We start from the raw sequence: 21,174 nt of genomic DNA, 5'->3' as shown, positions 1-21,174 counted from the left end.
CATCTACAACCTCTTCTCATATGTAATGAATAAAGCATTCTTCAATGGAGGAATACAATTGTTATGATTGTTTTATGATCACAGATTCTAACAAATCTGATACTCAGGACAATACCAAACACATGTTAAGAAGAACAAGAAACAGGATGTGAACCAGTTTCTGTTCTTGTCTCATTCAAGATTATCCTCTGTTACTTTGTATGATAAGAACGAATCTTTACTTCCAAAAAGTAACTTCTGAAGCTCATGAATTTGTTGTGAGAATCAATGAAAAGATAACATGGTAATGTTTCAAGAATCGAACCTTAAGATCACAAGCCCATACTGTTCATATCTGGCACACGTTGTGGAGGTTTCTCGTCTCTGCTCACCACAATTGAGGCCTCTGTCGTGGTTAAAAGCAAAGAAACGCTGCAAAAACCCGTGAAAGAAGAGGAACCGAGTGAGTCTCTACCGAGCAGAGAAATTTGAATGGTAATGTGTTATGGATGGAGATTATGCCATTTGATATTTTTACCTAGCTGCATCTACTAAGGCAGTTTTGATTACTTTGACAGGATCGATGATTCCAGCTTTCACCATATCGACGTACGAACCTGTACCATCATCATCATAAACGAAATCAATTACCAAAACCCTATAATCAGCCTGCATTTTCGGTATAATAATTCTATAAGTTGCTATAACCTTTGGCGGCATCGAAGCCAAAGTTGTTATCGTCTTGCTCCAGTAACTTGCCAATGACTAAAGATCCATCAAAACCGGCATTTGCAGCTATTGTCAATGTGGGTGCCTACAGAAAACCCACACTTTTTTGTCAAGATTTTGTTTTGAAATTAACAAAATTGAGAGAAGCGGAAAATTTTAAAAAAAAAAGACCTTGAGAGCATTCTGAACTATTTGAACACCTCTTCTCTGGTCCTCGTTCTGAGTTTGGACGTTATCTAAAGCCTTGGTAGCATATAGTAAAGCCACACCTCCACCTACAGGAAAATTGCCGGTCAAAATACACGAGAAGACATCTTGAAAAAAGCCCGAGGACAATAATGTGCGTGTGTATATATGTGTGTGTGTGGTACCAGGTACTATGCCCTCTTCTACAGCTGCTCTAGTAGCATTTAAAGCATCGGTAACTCTGTCTTTCCTTTCTCCCACTTCGGCCTCACTTGCTCCTCCCACCTGCATGACAGCCGAAAAGTTGGAACCTTTGAACGCAGATTCCATGGTTTAGGGACATGTGATAGATTACGCACCTTGAAGACAGCAACACCACCCGATAGTTTTGAGAGACGTTCTTGAGCTTTCTCCTTGTCAAAAGCTGAAGTGCTTTTCTCCATGGCAGACCTTAACTATAAATAAAACCAAGGAATAGAAAGGGAAAAAAACGTTCATGCATTGTTTCTTATTCTTTACTCATGGAGTTACATAATGAAGGACAGAAGGGAAGAAAATATCGTATAATACCTCTTCGCATCTTTCTTCAATCAGCTTCTTATCACCACCACCATGCAGGATAATCGTATCATCACGAGAGACAGTGACCTATTTCAAGAATCTATATTTAGATTTGCATCCAGAAGAGAAACCAACCAGATATGTTTTTTTTTCTTTTTCTCCTCACCTTCTTCGCAGTTCCGAGCATTTCAGGGTGGATTTTGTCGAGTGATAGACCCCGTTCCTCAGAGATTACCTGTACAAAAAGTGGGTGAGCTCCATAAGACATTAGGGAAATGTAATGAACAATGAACAGGGAATATCACTGAAGAATCATCTCTACCTCTCCGCCAGTAAGGGTAGCGAGATCATCCAAGCTAGCTTTCCTATTGTCCCCAAAACCCGGAGCTTTGATGGCACATACCTGAAGGGGAAACAAATATGTTCCAATATAAAGTCAGGTATATGATATGGAATCGAAACAAACAAAGATACGAGAAACAAATATGACCGGGAAGTAGTACCTTAAGCCCGGCATGATGCTTATTGAGAATAAGCATAGCTAGTGCATCACTCTCGACATCATCTGCCACGATAAGAAGCGGTCTGCTGTTCTGTAAAACGGTAATGAAAAGGCGAGAAAATGACAACTTTCTCTTGCAGAAAGTACTGAACACAGGATATGGAATAACAGATACTCGATAAAGACTTACATTCACTGCCATCTCCAGAACTTTGAGCAGCGAGTTCATATCTGAGACCTTCTTGTCATTAATGAGGATGAGGGGATTCTCAAGCTCCTGGAAAAAAACGTATTTTTAGGTTAACATAGTCTCTTTTCTTCCATAGTTCGAGATGATTCATGAGGAATTGGCCCAAAAAAAAAACATATGAAAGATGTTACTAACACATTTCTGGGTCTTCTGATCTGTGATAAAATAAGGAGAAATATAACCTCTGGCTAGCTTCATTCCTTCCACCACTTCCAGTTCATTGTCCAATGTGTTTCCATCCTTCAAATATTTCAAAACTTCATGAGATACAATGAATATTGGGCAGTCAAATGAATCATATCAAGGTATTAGAGAGAGAATTATGCATACAGCAACAGTAATGACGCCTTCCTTTCCAACTTTACCCATTGCTCTTGCTATTAGTTCCCCAATCTCACGTTCCCCATTTGCCGATATAGTGGCAACCTGACAAAACAAAAAATGCATGCAATAACAGTAAGACCATATATGGTCCTATCAGCAAAAAACAAAGACCAAGAACATAATGAAGGCTTGTTCTTGGCTTAAAACATGCAGAACTCAGAAGTTCATATAATTTTTTCTTTTATTTAGGAAATCAGTCAGCCACCTAACAGACATGTTTCAGAGACAATAACCCTATAGCTCAAATTTCCATAAATGATTACACAGTGGATTTTCCAAGATTGCCGAAAATCACCTGAGTAATTTCTTCAGGGGTGCTAATCATAACAGCTCTTTTTTTTAAGTCAGATACAACGGCATCAACCGCAAGGTTTATACCGCTACGCAAATCCATCACATTTACGCCAGCTGCCACTGACTTGCAACCTTCTGTGAGTATTGCCTGAGTTAAAACAGTTGCACAAGTGGTGCCTGTAACATAGACAAAGCAAAAAGTATAATTATAAGCACATACAATCTCCGATACGTGTGTTTAATAATATCCATATCCATATCCACATCCGAAGAATGTAATCTATGAAATCAGACAAGGAGGGATTTACCATCTCCAGCAACTTTGTTAGTGGCATTTGCAACCTGTTTCACAAGCTCAGCACCGACATTTTTAGCTTTGTCTTTGAATGATATGCTTTTTGCCACACTGACACCGTCCTTTGTGATCTTTGGCTCCCCATGACTTTTCTCAATTATCACATTTCGCCCCTACATATCACGTAGAGAAAGAAAATACAGGACATAAATACGGACAATCAGAGCTAGATGAACCTTTTTCAAAAAGTTAACTTTGCAATAATTGCAAACCTAATGATCAATTCGTGATTCGGGTGTGTTTCAAATTTCGATTCCGGGGGACCAAGGTGAAGCATCATTAAGTGATCCGACTTGCAAGAAAAGTGTATACCTTTGTTTCAAGCGGATCACATAGCGGACAAAGGACATAAATACGAAAAAATCAGAACTTTAGATGAGCCTTTTTCTTCTCTAACAGTTATCTCTGAAATAAATTGCAAACCTCTTATGATCAATTCCTGATTCAGGTTTGTTTCAAATTTCGATTCCTTGAGACCGTGTACTGAGATAGAGATTCTTGATCTCACAACTAGAAAAACATTTTAAAATCTGCTTGAAACAAAGAAAAAAAGAAGCATTACCTTTGGTCCCATTGTAACTTTAACAGCTTCTGCAACCTCAGATACACCCTGCAGCATAGCTGCACGAGCCCCGACCCCGAAACTGATATCCTTCGCCACATAGTTTCTGCTGCTTATGATCCGACTACAAACCTTAGGACCATAAAATAAATTCAAGATCGATTTCAGCATTTTGAAATAGTTTCGACCAATCGAATTTGAAGCTAACAACACAAATTCAAGCACAGAACAATCATAATAATAATGTTTATTCCACAATGACATGTAGAAGATTTTCTAATGGGAATCTGAATTAAGGACAAGAGAAAATTTCTGGAAAGGCAGAAGCTCAAAGGTTTGAACTTTTCTATTAAAAAAAACCCGAAATCGTAAAAATCACTAATCAGAGAAACCGAAAAGAAAATAATCGATTGAGGAGCTATCCGCATTCATCTTCGATGTCAAATATGCCAACATTTTTCGCACTTTCTCGGCTACCAAACAGGAGAACCCATAAATGGAATGCAATCAAAATCGTAAAAATGAAGGAAACAAAAAAAAAAAGGGTTCAGAAGAATCTCACCAGTTTCCTCGAAGCAGACGAACTGCGACAAAATCAAAACCCACGAAGAGGAGGAGTGGGAGCCAATTATCAGTGCGAATTGGTCGAGAAAGTTGCAACCTTTACACAAAATTGAATCAATGGGAAGAACGAAACGTACCCGATTGAAGAAGCTAACTTTGAAACTGCTCGATACATTTCCACTTGCAGCAAAAACCAGAGAGGAAGAGATGAAAGAAACTGCAAGAGTAGGGTTTTTCTGGGGTTTTAACGAAAAACAAAAATCGAGGAATCTTCTTTCCAAGAACAGGAAAATCGCAGAAAAAAAAAAGTCTGGAACTTTCTGAGTCATTGGGTCAAGGCCTGTCTCTACGATTTCGGAACTAGCTCTTATGGCCCATGTTCTTTAATATTTTTTTTTAAATGGCCCATATATCACCTTCAAACTATAATAATGGAAGTTGGAAAATTTTAGGGTTTTGGTAACCATTTTGGTCATAGTTGAACCGAAACGGAACCGAATAAGATATAATCATAATCAAACCGAATCTGATATAAAAACCGATCGTTATAATTTTTTAAATTCTAAAAAATCCAATCGAATCGAACATAATCCATTTGAAAAAATCGAAAAAACTATAATATTTTTTTGGGAAAAAATGATAACCGAATCAAAATTTATTAAAAAATAAATGGTTATAGTTTTTCTACCACCGAAATAAACGAACTCGAATATAACCAATTCGAAATCCGAAATAGGCAACCGTAGTTTTGACACTGATATTAGATAGTATTAGCCATTCACATAAAAAAAATGCCCACAAATCCCTCTCAACTTTTTTTTTTCAAATAAATATATATCAGAGATAATAATGAGGGAGTTGGGTACGGAATATATATTGAAATTATAAATCAAGATAGGCAAGTGGTGTGGGGGTTGGTTTTATGGTTCCGGGAACTGTCACTAACGTCGGTGTTCTCTCCATTTATGCCATCTTTTATGGCATGGGGACCGACAACGACCCTACCTCCATATTTCACATTTTTTTTTAATCCAAAAATTTATCGGATCTTTGGTCCGACTATATCTATCAGAAAGTCTATATAAATATCATTTTTCAAGTGAAGACTCAAACCCAATTTTGGGTCATATTTCACACTTTTTTATTTCAGTTACCGAATTTTTATTAATTTTTTTATACATATATATATACACGCTTATACACGCTTATTCCGAGTATGAGATATAATAATCCATGATATTAGAACCGATAATACATTCTGCCTATGCATCATCGCTTGGTCTTGGAATGAAATCGAACTATAATCAGGGTGGCCGGTTTGGTTCATAACCGAATAAATTGAAACTGAATAATACATCATTCATTGTAAACAAAACAAATTCGATATAAAGAATGAATGGTTATTATTCTTTTGAAAGCGAATAAATCAAATCCAAAAAGAATATAAACGAATATGAGTATTTTTTTTTAATAAAAACTAAAATTGAACTAAAATGAAAATGAATTTAATGTAAAAGTCAAAAGGTTATAATCAATTGTTTTAAAACCGAAATATAACTAAACACGAGGTGGACAAACTTAGCTGTAACCAAATATTGGAATTGGATTCTTTTTATAAAAAAAAAAAATTGGCGCTAAGACTCATATTAAATGGGTACAATAAATTTTAAATGTGTAACCACATATATTTTTTATATTTGAATTAGGTCCATTTTCTTAAAAAAAAAAAGAAATACTATAATACGATTAAATTGCCGGCCTGTTAATTTTCTTAACCAGGGCAACCTAGATTAGGGTGTCTGAGAAGCCTAACACACTGAAATCTAGGTGCAATGTTAACTAACTACACGTGAGCCTGCGACCATTTGGATTGAATGCAATGACTTCCACATGTGTATGCATGTTTAATTAATTTATCAGTACGGATTTTCGGTTTAGAAAAAAAAATATTATTAAATGTTAAGTATAAAAACAATTTAACATATTAAATATCTCACATTTAAATATTTTATTTTTATAATTTTGTAAATTGATTCTTAAAATTTTAGAATATAATTTATGTGAATATTTACGTTTTAAAATTATATTTGGTGAAACAAAAATTGTAGAAGATTATTTTTTTTATACAACAAGAGATGCATAGTCATTTTTTAATAAAATATATATAACTAAGAAGAAGAAGTGGTCTGCATGGATATTTATTTAGAAAAATCAAATTCTCACTTATCATATAGCGATATTTTAATTAATATATTTGTATTTTTATATAACTATTTGTATTTTGAAAGAAAAAAATGAAGTTTAGTAATTTAAATTATTGTTCGAATACTGTAAAAACTGAAGATACAAAAACATTTTAAATATTCGATTTTACTTTTAAATATTTGATTTTGTTTGATTATTAAAACTCAATCAATCACAAAGATTAAAAAAATATATCTAATAAATAAGACTAGACAACTCTATTTTTTTCTTTTACTTTTTACAAAGTTATATTTTCAATGCTCACATTTTAAGTTACAAAATCAATATTTGTTTTTGAATTCCTTTTAATAAGTATAAAGTATTTAATGTGCGTGACATATAATACATCAAGAGAGACCATCTAACAGAAATTACTCTTCTCCAAAAAAATGTATAAAATAAATTAATATAAATTTCCATATCCAATCAAACAATACCACGTGAACAGGGTTTTAAACGAGAGAATGCTCAAACTTTATATATTGTATATGAATTTATCCGAAATATTTTTCTACAAATCCAACATGAGATAGTGACAATATACAACGGTATATTTGTTATATACATTACGTGATATTAATGCAACATATATAGTTTGGAGTGCTTTTTATAATCTGTATATAAAAAATTGTTTATCCAAAACAAAATCGAGACTTGATACGAAATGTTAAGAGTGACAATGAAAGGCGGGAAAATCCCTTTAATTTGACTTTGGATCGATTTATGCATTCCATATATTTTTTGTATAAACCACGAGGTATCTTGAATGGTGTTCAATTATGAACCACCACCTTTAAATCTTACACATTTAAATTGATCATCGTTCGTCGCACGAAACGATAAATGATATATATATATATACACATTCAAATATGATTTATGAATGATATATATATATATACATATATATAGTGCATGGTGATAAAACCTAGGTGTGTTACATGTATGACCGTTTTTAGTGTAGAGAAAATTAAATTAGAACTGAAATCGATGCTTGTGATTAGAAAAGTCTGTTCAGGACAAGACAAAAAACATTTAAGGGTTGCTTTTGTTTCGTCTGAAAATTTCTCTAAATTTCATAATCTCTCTTTTGTGTGAGTGAGTGAGTGCCTCCATTAGTACTCTATATGCATATACATATATAAGCAAAAACTATATTGCATGCATAAATCATTTATATTTTAATTTCGAGCTAGAATTATATTCCATTTGAATCAATTTCGTTCTATAATTATTTTATATGTAATGAAATTTATTTATGTCCATCAAATTTAAGAAATTTAGAAAGGAATTTACACGCAGAAGAAGACAAGTCGAATGGTATCCATCTAACGTTCACATGCAAAGCTCCCTAGGGCTCAACTACCATTAATTAATGGTGAAAACAAAAAGAGAAAGTAAAAACCTTTCATCATTTCCCTATCTATGTTTAATTTTTATCACATTATATATAAATATATATTTATTCAATAACACAAACTATATTGTCTCTTGGATATTGATATTAACAGGTAAGTATTAATGGTGGAAACGGTTGATGGTTAGGGTCGTAAAACTCATACATTATTAGGTGCAAAACTCCATATATAAATCAATTAAAAAAAATTCATGTTATGCATAGTATTCAATATTGTTTATCTTAATTTAGAAAACTAATTCGAAAAACATTTGGTAATGAAAAACATATATATATATATATACACACACATATATCATTATATATCGAGACAGCTATAAATCAGTACCACAATAAATTCCCAACCCCTAATGTAAATCCCCATCATCTAACCATTACACCCACACACTCTCATTATATATATACAAATAAACACAAGCACAAACCCAGCAATCGAAGAAAAAGTCAGAACACATTGAACAGAGACCACATGGAAACGCCGGCAAGAACCCTAACGATCTCGATCATGGTGGGTCTGATGTTCCTGGGGATTGGGAACTCAGATCTGGCTCAAGACAGGGCAGAGTGCTCGGAGCAGCTCGTGGGTCTTGCCACGTGTCTTCCGTACGTCGGAGGAGATGCTAAGGTTCCGACAAAAGATTGCTGCGCAGGTTTCAAAGCGGTAATCGACAAGAGCAAGAAGTGTATTTGCATTTTGATCAAAGACCGTGACGACCCCGAGCTTGGTCTCAAGATCAACGCTACCTTAGCCGTTCACCTCCCCACCGTTTGCCATCAGCCCGCTCCTAATATCTCCGACTGTACTTGTAAGTGTATCTGCCTCTGTATATATATATATATATTCTTAGTGTATGTGTGCATGCACAGTCTAAAAGTTTATGAGTTTGATAGTTTGGTTAGTAGCAAAGCTAATGTTAATGCCATGCATTATTGTGGTTAGTATAATAAATGATTTTTTTATGAAACGATTTAATAAATGTTAGTGGCAAAGCGACTTATAATTACGTTGAATTCAAGGATTAGATCTCTATTTCGGTAAGAATCCATTTCTCTATTCGCATATTGAGAACAAAATTACGATTGTTTCGATTCAAATATTGAGGATTTTTTTTTGGTTATTTCCATGGAATCCGTGTATATAACAATACTTGATATCAAAACTTACAAGTATATAACAATACTGTGTTTGTATATTAATTTATTTATATATTTTTGTTTTTTTTTTTCATTTGGGACAGCTCTTTTGAAGTTGCCTCCAAACTCACCGGCGGCGAAGGAGTTCGAGAGCTTAGGGAAGGTAGAGGGAAACGCCAACTCCACTTCCTCACCTAATCCCCAAGGTTAATTAATTTCTCCATTTATATTATTATAATTAATTAAACCGCCGCTAAACACCCTATAATTAATGCCTCTCAACAATTTTATCAACTGTATATATATAATGATACTTGTGGGGCCAATTCATTAAGTTCAAGAATTGAAACGAATTTGAAGAAACTTTTCTCGTGTTATTGTAAATTTTAAACGTGTAGAATTAATTTTATACAATTTACTTTAGACAATCTAAATCGAATCTCAAAACAAATTAATTAACCCTAACCGGTCTAAATCGACTTTATTTTATAATAATAACAAAAGAAAAATGATGCTGTCCAACTATTTTATGGGCCAAGAGAACATGATCTATTTGACTGATTTTGATAGTTTTGTAACCATATATGTACCAATCGATTATCATGATTTTGGTATAGTTTTAAACCCAATGGATCATTCGATCGATTTTTATATATAGTCTTATACATATACATGTACGTAGATGTATATACATATACATGGATATGACATATTTGGAGCGATTTATATAAATTTGGTGTGTGTTTATATTGTAAGGGACATCAAAAGGGGAAACAACAACAAAGGCAAAGGGAGCCGAGGCAGAAAAGAGTGACGGAGGCAATATTAAGAGAAAGGGTTGGTTGGTTGTTGTCACCTTCTTAATTTATTGTCTCACATCTCTCTTTAGTTAATATGGCCCCTACTCCGTTACATACACACATACACACATACATACATACATATATACATATGTGTGTGTGTGTGTGTGTGTATTAGCGTGTAACACGTGTGCATGTAACCGCGTCATGATCTGTATTTGCGTGTTTTAATTGAATCTCGGTGGGCCAAAGCATTGTGTGTGTGTTTTTTTATTTGGGTTTGAATAACAAATCAATTAGTCTTTGAATCTTAATGTTAATTTTCTGTTTGTGTAATGATTATGTTTTTGTTTATACATTTTTCAACGACACCGCCGTAGATATATTTACGAAATAATTACCTGAATCATACGATAGAGATTTTTTTTTCGAATAGTTAATTTTTAACCAGGCGGATAAAATTTGGAAGAGCTCTCAAATGTTACATAATTAAACCATAAGTTTCCAAACAGAATGAGATTTCATTATATAAATTATAATTATATCTTTTTTGTTACATATAATGGCAAATGTATCCCCTCCTTCCCCCCAGCTTAGTGGGCTGATTTCAGTACCCCCTTAATCAATGTGCTGATCAAGTTGGGCCCACTAGTGAAATATATGGGCCTACTGTAATTAAGGCCATACGAAAGAGGCCCAGTTTAGCGCGTGGAATGCACCTCCCGAACCGAATAAACCTCGGATATGTCGTTGGCAAAAAAGAAACACTCCAAAAGTTGAAAAAAAGGATAAAACCTCTATAATAAAAAAAAACTCATATCTGCAAAAAAAAAAAATATAAAAATAAATCTTAAACTTTGCAAAATTATTATTTAAATCCCAAATTTACAACATGTAACCGAATAAAATCTCGAACTTACAAATGGTTGCTCTAATAACCTGTTAACTTGTTTGACCACAATATCAGACGATCGAAAATTCATATTGACCTAGAAAACTGATGTCAGTGTATCTACATAACCAACTTTAAATGAATTTTTGCCATATCAGCAGTTTTTAGATCAAAATTTAATCCGTTTTGAGAATAAATAAAACTGGTTTTTCAGATCAACATCACAAAATATAATCAGATAGAAGGTTTATTCAATTAAAATTAGTTACGTGGACATACTGCCATCAGCTTTCCGGGCCAACGTGGATTTCGATCGTCTGAAATTATTGTCAAACAAGTCAACGTATTATTAGAATAACAATTTGCGAGATCAAGGTTTTATTCAGTTATATGTTGCAAGTTTAGGGTTTGAATGACAACTTTGCAAATTGAAGGTTTATTTGTATATTTTTTTGTAAATTCGAGATTTTTTAGGGATTTTACCTTTAAAAAAATTACAAATCTTATAGAAACATTTTAAAAATAATTGCAAATTATATGGGGCAGTTTATGTTTTTTCATTAAAATTTTATAAAATCTATTAAATAATATTATGCTTTTTTATTTAAGTGAGGGGGCATGGGATCCCATCCATTTGAATTTAGATCCGCCCAGGGGTGTGCATATATATATATATATATATATATATATAATTATTTCAACTGCAAACTCGTTGAAATCTGTGTCTTCAAAGAGGCGTCAAACGGACCATACAGAAATCTCATCAACTTGTTATTATTCCCATTTTACCCCTGAAAATTTCTTAAATTACGCCCCGCCCTCACCCCCCACACTCGAAGAGAAAAGGCTTCCTTCGGCTCTCAGTCACTCGCTCACACACCAATGGCGATGGCTTCCGTTGCAGCATTCTCACTCCTCCTCCTCCTCCTTCTCTCTCTCTCCTCCCTTTCCTTCTCTCTAAATCTCCACCGTCCAATCCCATCATCATCCGACGGTCACCAGATCCTCTCCCTCTCCTTCACCTCCTTGTCCTTCGCAGATCTCGACCTTCCATCTTCCTCCTCCTCCGCCGCCGCCGCCGACGTCCACGATCTTCTCCCGTCGTACGGATTTCCGAGAGGTATTCTCCCTTCCAATGTGAAGTCTTTCTCTCTCTCTAACGACGGCGACTTCACCGTCAAGCTTCATTCCGATTGCTACGTCAGATTCGGCGACGAGCTCGTCTTCTACGACAAGAAAATCTCCGGGAAGCTCAGCTATGGATCCGTGAAGGACGTCGAAGGAATCCAGGCGAAGAAGCTCTTCGTTTGGGTGCCCGTTACGGCCATGGAGTCGGATCAGCATTCGGGCATGATAGTGTTCTCCGTCGGGTTCTTGTCGGAGAAGCTGCCGGCGAAGCTGTTCGAGGATGTTCCGTCTTGTATGAACAAATCAGCTCTCGAGCACGAATCTGGGTTGGTTCAATCCGTTCCCGATTCAGGTTCTGTTGCTTCAATGTAATGAACCGACTTAACTCACGAATAAAGATTTATCCTTTGCTTCCATATCGATTGTTATCTTTCGTGTCAAAGAAACGAATCTTGATATGATCAGAGACTGGAATTGCTTCAAACAATAACAATGGCGGAACATGTTGACATAGAACTGAGACAATACAACAATCCCAAACATACAGCTGTTCCAAAGACAACACTTGCAATTGCAAAGACAAACACCATAATGGCCATGTACTGTATATATATATATATACCTGTCTTGCTCTCTCTCCGTTCATCTGCCACCAGAGAAAACACCTTCTGGTCCTGCTTCTGTCTTCTCCCATGGATTCATATCGCTGAGACAGAACATCTCTCTTATGGTGCCACCATGAAAAACCGGCAAGGTTGCAGGCCAAGGCAGAGGAGGATAAGTTGCATCAAGAGGGCATTCCAAATCTTTTGAATTGAATCCTCTGAACAATCGGCCTCCATGGACGAGTTCAAGACTGTTTCTCTTTTTCAAGCTTGAAGAACCTGGCAATGCACGATATGGCTTTTCAATGCTCGACCTGCTATACTCGACCATATGTTGCTGAGGATGCCCTTGGATTGGCCTTTCCCCACTATGTTTTCCCACACGTGAGGACTGTTGTTGTTCTTGTCGGGACCTGACACATCGACCAGGCTCATGCTCATGTTGTTCCTGATTATACAAAGCTTACCACCAAGTGGAACCAGAGCTGCAGCCTCAACCGATCTGGAGCTTCCCAAATGGAGCTTACTGTCCACGAATTTGTTCCATGAATCTGTGGATTCATCGTATATTCTAAGCTTGCACCCGTCCCTACAGTCCAATGCGTAAAGGCGTCCATCTAGAGAGGTACAAGGGTTTCGCCAACCAGCCACCATCCCGTCACTCATAGGGCTCCAAGAATTAGTTTCCGGGTCATATGCTTCACTCATGACTTCTTGATGAGACCCGAGGCCCTTGAGAAACCACTTCCCGTCATAAACCACGCCAATAAGGGGCACCATTGCCGTGCTCATATCAGAAACGAAACTCCATCTGGTCTTGTTCGGATCATAAACCTCAGCCGAGCGAAGAGTCCGTTGAATTCCTTCACATTCCCCACCCGCTACATATAAGCAGTTGTTTATGACACAAGAACCGAAGAAATGGCGTTTCCTGAGCATATCAGGTGCCCTGTGCCATTTGTTCGTCCGGGCATTGTAGAAAACGACCCTTCTCATAGACCCTCTCAAAGGATCCTTCCCACCGAACAAATACAGATGACAACCGCTTAGAACAGCACAACCAAACCCGACAGCCGACCCTTCTCATAGACCCTCTCAAAGGATCCTTCCCACCGAACAAATACAGATGACAACCGCTTAGAACAGCACAACCAACCCCGACAGCCTCAGAATATTCCCTGGGAACAGGCGGAAGTGGCTGCCAGAGCTGGTGAACCGTATCAAACGCATTCCACGAGATCTTCCCATCACGATCTCTTTTCAAGACGTAAACCCACTCTTCCGCCATCCCGAGGAGTTTCCTCTGAGAGTAAAAGAAGTTTCCCGAAACAAGACGATACCATCTCTTACACACCAGCCGGAGTTTTCTATGCTCCGCCCGAGGAACCCGGATGAGGCAAGCGACGGCAAGATCATCGGGAAGGCCGGGGAGGAGCGGCGGCTGTACTCTTGTCCTTTCCCTCCTCGAGTTCTTACGCCTGTGTGCGTTAGGATTGATGTCTGGTTGGATACAAAGCTTTGATCCAGGAACAAACTTCCTCGCCTCTACCACAGTCTTCAGACCTGCATCTACTTTGCAATAGCAAGATACAGAATCTACCTGCAAGATCCCCAGCATCAGAAATCAAGAACGAAAGTCATACAACTCAATTGGACGATTAAGCAGAGACAACATAAACAGGAAACACTGTATCACCGTGAAGACCCGAGAGATCAAGAGCAAGAACATCAATCTTTGTCTGGAAAACTACAAAAGTGACAAGTTGAGATTCAAAACGATACTACAAGCTGGGAGGAGGAAGAAGAAGAGAAGAAATTTTCCTTAGTAACTACAACTAGTTCAGGGCAATGTCTAAATTTAGAACATTTGGTAACTTAGAGAAAGAGCATCGAACTAGAAGATCCTTTAGATCGACACAACAAAACTACTACAACATTGAGCGAAATTAGCTAGGGTTCTAAACAGAAAGAGACGAAATTCAGCTGCGGGAAGTAGAACACAGATCATATATTCCAGAGGTTTTCCGGCATCCAAACAGAAATTCCGCGAGAAACTGTCGATGTGACGGAGAATTCGAAAACTGGGTATACTCGAATTCTCATGAATTTCGTGAGACCTGGCCATGAGAATGCCAAAGGAATAACACAGAAGCTTACCAATGGAGCTTGAAGACGAAAACCTGTCGGCCCGTTCGGGGACCGTCGTTGAGAAGATAGATCCATCTTCAAAGAGCCAAACTCATACGATGAAAAAACCCGATAAATTCAACGAAACCCAGATCGAAAAGTTCCAAGCTTTGAGCCGATCGAGAACCGATCAAGACTCTCGATCAGTGGAATCCGATCAAACCCGCAAACCTAATACTTGAATTCCACCAAAATGCAAGGGGAAAAACGAAGAAAAACAATGGGACAAAGAACGAGGTTAATAGTATAGTGTCTCCCCCTTGCAAATCTCAGGTCACGGAAGTTGTTTATAGAGAATTTCCCAATCTGAATTTTATTTCCAAAACTAGTAAATCTTATTACTTTATATATAAATCTTGTCATTATTAAATACTATATCAGACATTTTATTTTATAGCCCATTATTAAATCATCAAATTCAAAAACAAAATATGAATTAGAGTAATGAAAACTTTATTGTAAAATAACTAACAATAAATCCGAAACGCAAATTGAAAATTTTAATTTTTGGAAAGACTAACAAAATTAATTTGCATCTTAGTTTTTAATAACAATAAAAGCACACCAATATACAAATTTGTGTAAAAAAAAATGCATTATTTCCGTCTCGTTTAGTTAATTATTATTTTTATGTATAACAACAAATGGTTAGTTTGGAATATTCCTGGATCTCTACTAGCTTAACTTAATCTTATGATGGACCTACCAAGCATACAATTAATAAATTGATTTCATTTATTAAGTGATATATCTAACTTGAAACAAAAAATATCTTATTAGCGACCTACATGTATTTGCATTGAAGCCACATTTAATATTTTTCTAAGGTCAAATTCAAGTATTTATGGGTGCATGGAAATGGACCCATGATTGTAATGGTTAGGATGAGATTTCTTCCCAATTCCAAATCTACATAAATACACACATAAAAGATATTAACAAATTCATACACATGTATATGTCTATATACAAAAATTATGAAAATCTTATTGTGACACTCACCAACTTGACTTTTTTTTGACACGTCACTAATTATGAATTTCACCCCTAATTATAATGGTAATTATTAGTCTGGCTACCTAATTAAGTCCCTGACAATGACATCCTACTAAACCCAAACTCTAGAATAAGTTAATTATATATATATATATATATATATTCTCTGTATACATGTGTGTAATTTCATTCACACATATACTGCACATTTCTATGTATGTATGTATCTGTATATATATACAGAGTCCTGTACTTGTCCCATTTCAGAACCTAAGAGAAACTCACTTCTTGGCTTTAAGACCAAAGGGTAAGGGCTTAAAAGCAGCCAGAACCACAGCTACTTTACACGCAAGAAACCCCAAAGTCCCCACCAGAATCTCCATCGGAGTCAATGCAAAGTCAACAGATTCTCCTCCTCCATGGTCGCCTCCCTTCACTGCTAAAACAGCAAACCCTACAGCCAGCGCAAGGCTCAGAGCCGGAATCTTGAACCTTCCGAGGGGATTCCAGTCGGAGTTTTCGGGTAATGAAGATTCCGGAACTGGCAGCTCATCGACGGATCTCTGCAGCAACAGCAAGTAAAGAAAACCCGTGATTCCACCCGTAAAGAACGCAATGCCGGAGCTTTCCCCCAGCGAGAAAGATGAAGCTGTGGTTCCCATAAGGACAAGAGAGGCGTCGTAGAGCAGAAGAGAGAACTTCAGGTCTGCGTATTCCTTCATGCTTTGCTCGCTAAGGTCGGGATCGAGATTTGATGATGATGAAGGGATTTGATCTTGAAGAGGGTCGGAGCCAGTGAGCTCAGTTACACTGGAGGGTCTGAGTTCCACCATTGATAGGTCACTGCTCTCTCCAAGCAAAATCTCATCCACTTCAAAATCATGCCGATAACTGAACGTTTCTGCAATGGCTTCTCCATTGAAAGCTCTCTGAGGATGAACCACCCACAAGCTCACTCCTCCTAGCCTCCATTGGCCTAAGCTTCGAAACGGATAAATTCAAAGAAGACATGAGGGAAAAAATGGTAACTTTAAGCTTCATTATAGGCGGAAAACTCACAAGATTAATCGTTACTAAATTCTGAAGTAAAGCCGAGTGCCTACAAGTCTCAAATCCTATGATCACTTTGTTCTTGAAGGAACCATAGATTATGTGCCAATCAAACACAGGGTTTTTCAGTGATTTATCAAAGAGATATTGACCTGATTCGATACTGATCCAAAGAGCCCTGATTTTGCCAAGTTCCGGTCCCTGAAATGCGATTTCATCAACAGAGCCTCTCTGAAATGCAAGGCTCTCACCGTTCCTCGCATCATCCAATTCCAAGGATTCGTTTCTTGAAAGATTTGCGGGTATGGTCTGTAATACTGAATCACCCTCCTCGTCTATCAGGCATAGAAGAACCCTCGCGTTCACATCACTCAAACCCGAACCAAATGTATTACTTGTCTGCAGCTTAACCTTATACAAAGATCGAGATCCGCTCTCGTTGAGAGACGGATTTCCTCCACAAACTCTCGCTTCTTCGGCCGGTAAGAGGCGCAAAGGCATTGCGTATCTCCGGAAATCTGAAATCCAAAAATTCAGCAGTTTTCTATCCATTAGAGTGGAACAGAACCCAAACTCACAAATTCTTACATGACATGAACATTTCACAGCACATTAGCTTTCCTACAGATGAATCGGAACCCACAAAAAGTGATGAATGGTTGAAAGTCGTATCCAGTATCCACACATATACCCGGTGTTCATTCTTTACCAATGATCTTCAAATCAATTGATAGAGCGTACAATAGAACAGTGATAGCACCACCGCCCATATTCCAAAAACATAAAACCTATACGAATCTAGTACGTATTAGCAATCGCCGACAGCATATGATTGTAACTTTTGAGTTGATTACTCGAAAACTGTTGAGAAATTCGACTGAGAGAGTTCGAATTGAAGCTCTGTACCTTGAAATTCAGATGTTTTCGAGCAGGTTACACCAAACCGGAAACGAAGGGTTCGACAGGGTCTTGTTGTTCTTCTCCGGTGAAATCGGCATGATGGCGATGGGTTTTTCGTAACTTTTGCGAAAAATACATGCTTGAGAGAGATTGATTCCGTCGCCATGAACGATTTCTCTGCGACTTCAGCTGGATACGAGAGAAACGAGGCAGGAAGAGAGACCGAAGATAATTTTTTTCGACGAAGCGAACCTTCTGAATCTAACAGAGTCTTTCCTTTGGGACTGAAATCCGACTTGTTATTTTGAGCTTTTGTAAACTAAAGAGACTGCTGTTAATCATGCAACAAATGTGTCTCTGATTCGCGTTCTTGACCTGAAAAATCTTGAATTTTGAACACCAAATTCATGAAAGTTCTAAACTTTATACGGTTTGCCATTAGAGCAGAACAGATGGGAATCAGCGGAGATTCTTTCGCAGGAAAATGGCTCAAAATATGGATCTCTGCGGTATTATCGAGTATAAATGTCTGGTAGAAATTCAGTTAAGCAGCAGTGATGATTGATAATGGTTATGGTGAATATGCCAAAGATGATGATGATGATGACCAGGAATCATGATGATCCGTTAATGGGTTTTCAACACAAGATCGATCGCTTTGAAAACATGAGTAGCTTCTTGAACTTTTCTTGCTTTATTCCGAACAGAAACCACCGATCTTTCAATTACAAGACATGAACTTCTCATCTCTTCCATGTTTTATTCACACACACAATACACAGGGAAAAATAACAAGAGAGTAAAGGAAGATGGGCCACAGTAAAACCATGAGAACAACAGTTAGAGAGAGAGAGAGAGGGAAGCAACGGAAAAACGGCCAATCATATTTTGGCGAAGTCGACAGTTTTCTTGCCGTCATGAGCTTTCTTGAAGAAATGCCTAACGTAGTCGGAGTAGAGAACATTCTTGTACAGCGGTTCCTCTCCTCCGCCGCCGGAGATGAGTTCCGACAGAGGTCCGATCATGGAGCTAGGCTTAGGGTTGACGAAGATCGGGACAGAGATCCTGTTCTTGCCGCCATTGGCGAGGACTCGATGCTCCACGCTCTTGTACCTGCCATTGCTCATTATCTGCATCGCGTCTCCGATGTTTATCACCAGAGATCCCGGGATTGGTGCCACGTGTACCCAGTTTCCTGTCGGTCAGAAAAAGTATATAAATTTACATTTTTTTTTCTATAAATTTGTATACGAGTAGAAATTATCATATACGGGTAGAAATTATAAATTCGTATACGGTTACGAATTTGGATATCCGATCCATGGTGATTATCGCTAATATAACGTACCAGTTGCGAGGGAGCGGACGTGGAGGCCGCCGATATCGTCCTGCAAGAGAATGGTGAGGGAGGAGACGTCGGAATGGCGACCGACACCGACGGTGAGGTCAGGGTTTGGACAGATTGGGTAATAGTTAAGGTTCACACGTATCGATCCCATGAACATCGACGACTCCATCTCTTTCACGTTCAGTTTCTTCACCAACATCTCTAGAATCTTCCTCACCAGATTCTTCGTCTCGTTCATGTACTCCAGCGCTTCATCCCTTTGATACACACACACACACACAACATTATATATATATAGTGATCATGCATGTTATTGGGATTCACATTAATAAAATACGTACGTACCTGCAGACGTGGGGCCAGAACTGGGAGGCCTCGGCTTCGGAGACGAAGAAGAGACTGAGGTAATCTTTCCACTCGAGAGCTTTCTCGGCATGCGGGCTGAAACTCGTCCCGAAACGTACGGTCCTGGACGGCGAATTTTCCGCCAAGAACTTCCTCTTCTCTTCCACCGGCAACCCGAAAAATCTGTGTGTCGCCATTTTCACACTCTCCAGAACCTCTAGAGGAACTCCGTGGTTAACCACCTGAAAGAATCCCCATTTCTCTGCAGCATCGCACACGGCTTTCGCGACGTTTGTCTGGTCGGAATCCGACATATCGATCACGGGGATGGATTCGTCCGTCAACTTGACGAACTGGTTGATGAGTCGCTCTTCCAAAGGCTGAATGTACTGATCAGGAAGTGCCTTGATGCCGGTTTCGGACAGACCCTTCACTCCGTTCCCCTTCTTCACGACAAAGTCTGTCACTTTCGCTGGATCCGAGAACTGGGTCGCCATTGTTGGAGCCATTTTTGTTGGATTTTTTTGGAAAAGTTTCGATCTTTGTTCTTGTTTCTTGATGGGTCTTCTTCGTTTTTTAATTCTGTGTAAGGTTAGGTTCATATAGAAGGACTATATATAGAAAGTCCACGTGGGTGTACTTTGTATTGGAAGTGACCGTTGTGTCACGATGGAGACCAACCCTTGAGGCTCACAGCATGCTTTTGCCTACTATTATTATTATTATTCGCATTTGATTAGCAAATTTTAAATGTATCCAGATTTTATTAAAATACCTCTCGAAGTTCTAGTTACACATGGATAAACTCTAAAGATTTCACTAAACTTAAAACAAATAAACAAAATTTAAATAAACTCGTTGATATCACTTATAATTCTCAGTGTTATTTTTTAAGATAACGGTTAAACCGTAAATAGTATAATTATCAATTTGGTTATAGTTATTATTATTGGGTTGGACGGCAAGGATCCATTCCGTAATAATATAAATATACATATAGTTTTTCTTGACACTATAATTTGTATGTGATTTTGTAGTCACCATACAATCATATATATAGTTTTAAGTTGTATAATATATATATATTAGATTATTTGGTTAGTTGGGATGAAGCATGCTCCTTGCCATGGCAGTTGGCATTGCCGGCTCTTTAGTGGGCTTTTTTACACTTTATTGGGCCTTTTGGATGCTCTTTATTGGGCCTTTTGGATGCTCTTTATTGGGCTTTATTTAATGCTCACTTAATAGGGATTTTAGGATGCTCTTTATTGGCCTTTTTCACTATTTATTGGGGTTTTCTGCTCTCTTATTTGGGCTTTCTGCTATCCTTATTGGGCTTTTTATGTTATTTATTAGGCTTTTCATTTCTTTATTGGGCTTTTTAACTCTCTATTGGAATCTCTTATGGAAAATGGAGAAGAGAATCTGAGATCTCTCTGTCGTATGTTACAAACTTGCCGAAGAGAACAAATGTTATTCACTAAACGAAAAAGCCTAGAAAGGGCACGAGAAAGAATCCTACAGTTCTGCAAGAAAGAACCCTACATATAGTGAAGAAGAAACTAAATGAACAAATGAAATTCCCTAAACATGGCCAAGTAAAAACTGCAGTATGCAGTTAGAGAAGAAGAAAAGGGGAAAACAAATGCCAAAAGAATTCCTATGCCATCTTCTCTATTCATACAAAAAAAGAATAGATCAGAAGAAAATGGAGGAACTGCAAAAAAAAAAAAAAAAAAAAAGGAAAAATTCCAAACAATAA

At 37.5% G+C, this 21,174-nt stretch overlaps 6 protein-coding genes across 6 annotated transcripts; 2 read left to right on the top strand and 4 right to left on the bottom strand.

Annotated features, from left to right (window-relative positions):
* Nucleotides 1-23: 23 nt before the first annotated feature.
* LOC104810340 (chaperonin CPN60-like 2, mitochondrial) lies at nucleotides 24-4,632 on the bottom strand. Its single transcript, XM_010536590.2, has 18 exons — nucleotides 4,504-4,632; nucleotides 4,365-4,386; nucleotides 3,803-3,934; nucleotides 3,194-3,353; nucleotides 2,887-3,062; nucleotides 2,538-2,633; nucleotides 2,343-2,447; nucleotides 2,148-2,234; nucleotides 1,959-2,048; nucleotides 1,778-1,858; nucleotides 1,622-1,690; nucleotides 1,465-1,542; nucleotides 1,254-1,349; nucleotides 1,080-1,179; nucleotides 880-983; nucleotides 688-793; nucleotides 518-596; nucleotides 24-411 (listed from the first exon to the last, which is right to left on the bottom strand). Exons 1-18 carry the CDS (start codon nucleotides 4,539-4,541, stop codon nucleotides 312-314), a joined length of 1,719 nt encoding a protein of 572 aa, XP_010534892.1. The 5' UTR covers nucleotides 4,542-4,632; the 3' UTR covers nucleotides 24-311.
* A 3,778-nt stretch (nucleotides 4,633-8,410) lies between these two features.
* On the top strand, nucleotides 8,411-10,281 carry LOC104810336 (protein YLS3-like). Its single transcript, XM_010536584.1, has 3 exons — nucleotides 8,411-8,833; nucleotides 9,266-9,367; nucleotides 9,918-10,281. Exons 1-3 carry the CDS (start codon nucleotides 8,497-8,499, stop codon nucleotides 10,052-10,054), a joined length of 576 nt encoding a protein of 191 aa, XP_010534886.1. The 5' UTR covers nucleotides 8,411-8,496; the 3' UTR covers nucleotides 10,055-10,281.
* Nucleotides 10,282-11,664: 1,383 nt separating this feature from the next.
* LOC104810335 lies at nucleotides 11,665-12,397 on the top strand. Its single transcript, XM_010536583.2, has one exon. It carries the CDS (start codon nucleotides 11,736-11,738, stop codon nucleotides 12,351-12,353), a length of 618 nt encoding a protein of 205 aa, XP_010534885.1. The 5' UTR covers nucleotides 11,665-11,735; the 3' UTR covers nucleotides 12,354-12,397.
* Nucleotides 12,398-12,459: 62 nt separating this feature from the next.
* LOC104810334 (F-box/kelch-repeat protein At1g55270) lies at nucleotides 12,460-15,066 on the bottom strand. The gene is made up of 3 exons (XM_010536582.2): nucleotides 14,744-15,066; nucleotides 13,743-14,186; nucleotides 12,460-13,651 (listed from the first exon to the last, which is right to left on the bottom strand). The coding sequence occupies exons 1-3, from the start codon at nucleotides 14,807-14,809 to the stop codon at nucleotides 12,851-12,853; spliced, it is 1,311 nt and encodes a 436-aa protein (XP_010534884.1). The 5' UTR covers nucleotides 14,810-15,066; the 3' UTR covers nucleotides 12,460-12,850.
* Nucleotides 15,067-15,803: 737 nt separating this feature from the next.
* On the bottom strand, nucleotides 15,804-17,939 carry LOC104810333. Its single transcript, XM_010536581.2, has 3 exons — nucleotides 17,726-17,939; nucleotides 16,972-17,337; nucleotides 15,804-16,745 (listed from the first exon to the last, which is right to left on the bottom strand). Exons 1-3 carry the CDS (start codon nucleotides 17,883-17,885, stop codon nucleotides 16,051-16,053), a joined length of 1,221 nt encoding a protein of 406 aa, XP_010534883.1. The 5' UTR covers nucleotides 17,886-17,939; the 3' UTR covers nucleotides 15,804-16,050.
* Nucleotides 17,940-18,390: 451 nt separating this feature from the next.
* On the bottom strand, nucleotides 18,391-20,007 carry LOC104810332 (feruloyl CoA ortho-hydroxylase 1-like). The gene is made up of 3 exons (XM_010536580.2): nucleotides 19,413-20,007; nucleotides 19,068-19,324; nucleotides 18,391-18,914 (listed from the first exon to the last, which is right to left on the bottom strand). Exons 1-3 carry the CDS (start codon nucleotides 19,919-19,921, stop codon nucleotides 18,601-18,603), a joined length of 1,080 nt encoding a protein of 359 aa, XP_010534882.1. The 5' UTR covers nucleotides 19,922-20,007; the 3' UTR covers nucleotides 18,391-18,600.
* Nucleotides 20,008-21,174: the final 1,167 nt, after the last annotated feature.

This window comes from Tarenaya hassleriana, unplaced genomic scaffold, assembly GCF_000463585.1.
Source record: "Tarenaya hassleriana unplaced genomic scaffold, ASM46358v1 Cleome18, whole genome shotgun sequence".
Lineage (NCBI taxonomy): Eukaryota > Viridiplantae > Streptophyta > Magnoliopsida > Brassicales > Cleomaceae > Tarenaya > Tarenaya hassleriana.
This window is presented reverse-complemented; position numbering and strand designations above follow the sequence as displayed.

Coding starts and splice junctions, on each gene's coding strand:
- LOC104810340 (XM_010536590.2), bottom strand. CDS start 4,541: ATGTATCGAGCAGTTTCAAAGTTAGCTTCTTCAATCGG. Junction 3,063..3,193: donor TAACAAAGTTGCTGGAGATG/GTAAATCCCTCC, acceptor TCTATGTTACAG/GCACCACTTGTGCAACTGTT. Junction 412..517: donor GCCTTAGTAGATGCAGCTAG/GTAAAAATATCA, acceptor GGGTTTTTGCAG/CGTTTCTTTGCTTTTAACCA.
- LOC104810336 (XM_010536584.1), top strand. CDS start 8,497: ATGGAAACGCCGGCAAGAACCCTAACGATCTCGATCATGGTGGGTCTG. Junction 8,834..9,265: donor TAATATCTCCGACTGTACTT/GTAAGTGTATCT, acceptor CATTTGGGACAG/CTCTTTTGAAGTTGCCTCCA. Junction 9,368..9,917: donor TTCCTCACCTAATCCCCAAG/GTTAATTAATTT, acceptor TTATATTGTAAG/GGACATCAAAAGGGGAAACA.
- LOC104810335 (XM_010536583.2), top strand. CDS start 11,736: ATGGCGATGGCTTCCGTTGCAGCATTCTCACTCCTCCTCCTCCTCCTT.
- LOC104810334 (XM_010536582.2), bottom strand. CDS start 14,809: ATGGATCTATCTTCTCAACGACGGTCCCCGAACGGGCCGACAGGTTTT. Junction 14,187..14,743: donor TTCGTCTTCAAGCTCCATTG/GTAAGCTTCTGT, acceptor GGGATCTTGCAG/GTAGATTCTGTATCTTGCTA. Junction 13,652..13,742: donor AATATTCTGAGGCTGTCGGG/GTTGGTTGTGCT, acceptor TCGGCTGTCGGG/TTTGGTTGTGCTGTTCTAAG.
- LOC104810333 (XM_010536581.2), bottom strand. CDS start 17,885: ATGGCGACGGAATCAATCTCTCTCAAGCATGTATTTTTCGCAAAAGTT. Junction 17,338..17,725: donor GAAAACATCTGAATTTCAAG/GTACAGAGCTTC, acceptor TTTGGATTTCAG/ATTTCCGGAGATACGCAATG. Junction 16,746..16,971: donor TTGGATCAGTATCGAATCAG/GTCAATATCTCT, acceptor TTCGAAGCTTAG/GCCAATGGAGGCTAGGAGGA.
- LOC104810332 (XM_010536580.2), bottom strand. CDS start 19,921: ATGGCTCCAACAATGGCGACCCAGTTCTCGGATCCAGCGAAAGTGACA. Junction 19,325..19,412: donor TTCTGGCCCCACGTCTGCAG/GTACGTACGTAT, acceptor TGTGTATCAAAG/GGATGAAGCGCTGGAGTACA. Junction 18,915..19,067: donor CGTCCGCTCCCTCGCAACTG/GTACGTTATATT, acceptor TCTGACCGACAG/GAAACTGGGTACACGTGGCA.